Here is a 2,614-nt window from a genome sequence, read left to right on the forward strand (position 1 = left end):
AACCTTACCCACAGGTGCCCAGTGCCCCGGGGAGATGAGTGGGACCAGGGGGCACCCTTGGGTGCTCTGAGACCCACCGCCGCGGCAGCACCCATCCCTGGACAACCCCGCGGCGTAGTGCGGGTGAGGATGTGACCCCCCTGGCGATGCCCGGCCCCCCCACGCCGGCCGCCCCGAGAATGGGCGATGTGCCGGTGAGCGCCGGAGCGGCGGCACAGGATGGAGCCCTCCCTGCCCGCCCCATGGGCCTGGAACGGCTCTAGGGCGGCACGGGGGCTCCAGCCCCTCCCGGGGCCGATGCCCCCCAACGGCACGGCTGACGGCAAACCCAAAGACGTGGCCTCCAAGTCGGTGGGGCTCTTCTTCATGCTGCTCATCGACCTGACAGCCATTGTGGGCAACGCCGCTGTCATGACCGTCATCGTGAAGACGCCAGCGTTGCGCAAGTTCGTCTTCGTCTTCCACCTCTGCCTGGTGGACTTTTTGGCCGCCCTCACCCTGATGCCGCTGGAGATGCTGTCCGGCTCGGCCGTCTTCGACAGCCCTGTTTTCGGCGAGGCCATGTGCCGCGTCTACCTGTTCCTCAGCGTCTGCTTCATCAGCATGTGCATCCTCTCCATCTCCACCATCAACGTGGAGCGGTACTACTACGTGGTGCACCCCATGCGCTACGAGGTGAGGATGACGGTGGGGCTGGTGGCCTGCGTCCTGGTCGGCGTTTGGCTCAAAGCCGTGGCCACCTCCCTCGTCCCCGTGCTGGGCTGGTTGTCCCCCGACCGCCCGCCGGTGCCCGCCGGCCGCGGTTGCTCCTTGCAATGGAGCCGCGGTCCCTACTGCAAGTTCTTCGTTGTCTTCTTTGCTGCCTTCTACTTCCTCCTGCCCCTCCTCATCATCGTGGTGGTCTACTGCAGCATGTTCAAGGTGGCGCGGGTGGCCGCCATGCACCACGGCCCCCTCCCCACCTGGATGGAGACACCGCGCCGCCGCTCCGAGTCGCTCAGCAGCCGTTCCACCATGGTCACCACCTCGGGAGCCCCGCGCACCACCCCGCAGAGGACGTTCGGGGGGGGCAAGGCGGCTGCCATCCTGCTGGCCGTGGGAGGCCAGTTCCTTTTCTGCTGGTTGCCCTACTTCTCCTTCCACCTCTACACCGCCCTGAGCGCCCAGCCCTTGGTGGGGCCGGCGGCCGAGACCGTGGTCACTTGGTTGGGTTACTTCTGCTTCACCTCCAACCCTTTCTTCTACGGTTGCCTCAACCGGCAGATCCGGGGCGAGCTGGGACGGCTCCTCACGTGTTTCTTCAAGCAGCCGCCCGAGGAGGACCTGCGGCTGCCCAGCCGGGAGGGCTCCATCGAGGAGAACTTCCTCCAGTTCCTCCAAGGCACCGGTTGTCCTGCCGAGCCCCGGCCCCGCACCCCCAGCCCCAAGTGGGACCAGCCCCCCGTGGATTTTCGCATCCCGGGACAGATCGAGGAGGACGCGGCCGAGGGGACGGAGCGGCGCGGGGGGGACGGGGTCTACGTGCCCATGGTTGCCTCTCCCAAAGTGGAGCTGTAGCGTTGTGGGGTTTGGGGGCAAACACGGCTGCAAGGGCAGAGCTGGTCTGAGTGCGTCACTGGGGGGAACAAGGGGGTCCCACGACAGATCTTGAGGTGCTGGAGCAAGCTGAGAGAAGGGAACGGAGCTGGGGAAGGGGCTGGAGCACAAGTGTGATGGGAGCAGCTGAGGGAGCTGGGGGTTCAGCTGGAGAACAGGAGCTGAGGGGAGACCTTCTGATCTCTGACCTGCCTGAAAGGAGCTTGGAGCCAGGGGGGGTCGGGCTCTGCTCCCCAGGAACAAGCGCCAGGAGCAGAGGAAACGGCCTCAAGTTGCGCCAGGGGAGGTTGAGGTTGGATGTGGGGAACAATTTCTTCCCCAAAGGGCTGTGGGGCATTGGAACAGGCTGCCCAGGGCAGTGCTGGAGTCACCATCCCTGGAGGGGCTGGACAGACGGACATGAGGTTCTCAGGACATGGGGCAGTGCCAGGGCTGGGGAACGGGTGGGCTCTGTGATCCTGAGGGGCTTTTCCAACCAAAACGATTCTGTGATTCTGTTAAAGTGTCTCACGCTGGGGCTGAGCGTGGGAGCTGGGGGGGTGCCGGGTTTCGGGGTCACTCGTATCCTGCCATGAGGGGTCTCCTCAGGACGGGGTCACCAAGGTACCCCCGTGTGGCTCCCGTACAGCCAGGACAAGGGGCTGGGAGCACAGTGACCCCGGTTCCCTGTGTCCCCTGCAGAGGGTGTCACCCCACAGCCCCTCCGGGTACACGGGGCTGCTGGGGCCGCTGTGGGGCCGGGATGGGCTCGGGGGGTCGTGGGCCCCACTGAGCTCCGCCTGGACTACAACTCCCATCATGCCCCGCTGCACCGAGGCGGAACTCGGGCGCGTCACCCGCAATTCCCATCATGCCCTGCTGCACCGAGGCGGAAGTAACACCGTCCCCGCCTCTCTCTGGTCACGCCCCGCTCTACCGAGGCGGAAGCTCCGCCTCCAACTCCCAGCGTGCCGCGCGAGGAACTTCACTTCCCGTCGTGCCCCGCGGCGCGGGCCACCGGATATCCGGCGCCGCCTCA

At 66.3% G+C, this 2,614-nt stretch overlaps 1 protein-coding gene across 1 annotated transcript; it reads left to right on the forward strand.

The window, feature by feature from the left end:
- Positions 1–219: 219 nt before the first annotated feature.
- On the forward strand, positions 220–1,557 carry GPR61 (G protein-coupled receptor 61). Its single transcript, XM_065649248.1, has one exon. It carries the CDS (start codon positions 220–222, stop codon positions 1,555–1,557), a length of 1,338 nt encoding a protein of 445 aa, XP_065505320.1.
- The last annotated feature ends 1,057 nt before the right edge of the window (positions 1,558–2,614 follow it).

The sequence above is a fragment of the Caloenas nicobarica genome, chromosome 21, assembly GCF_036013445.1.
Source record: "Caloenas nicobarica isolate bCalNic1 chromosome 21, bCalNic1.hap1, whole genome shotgun sequence".
NCBI lineage: Eukaryota > Metazoa > Chordata > Aves > Columbiformes > Columbidae > Caloenas > Caloenas nicobarica.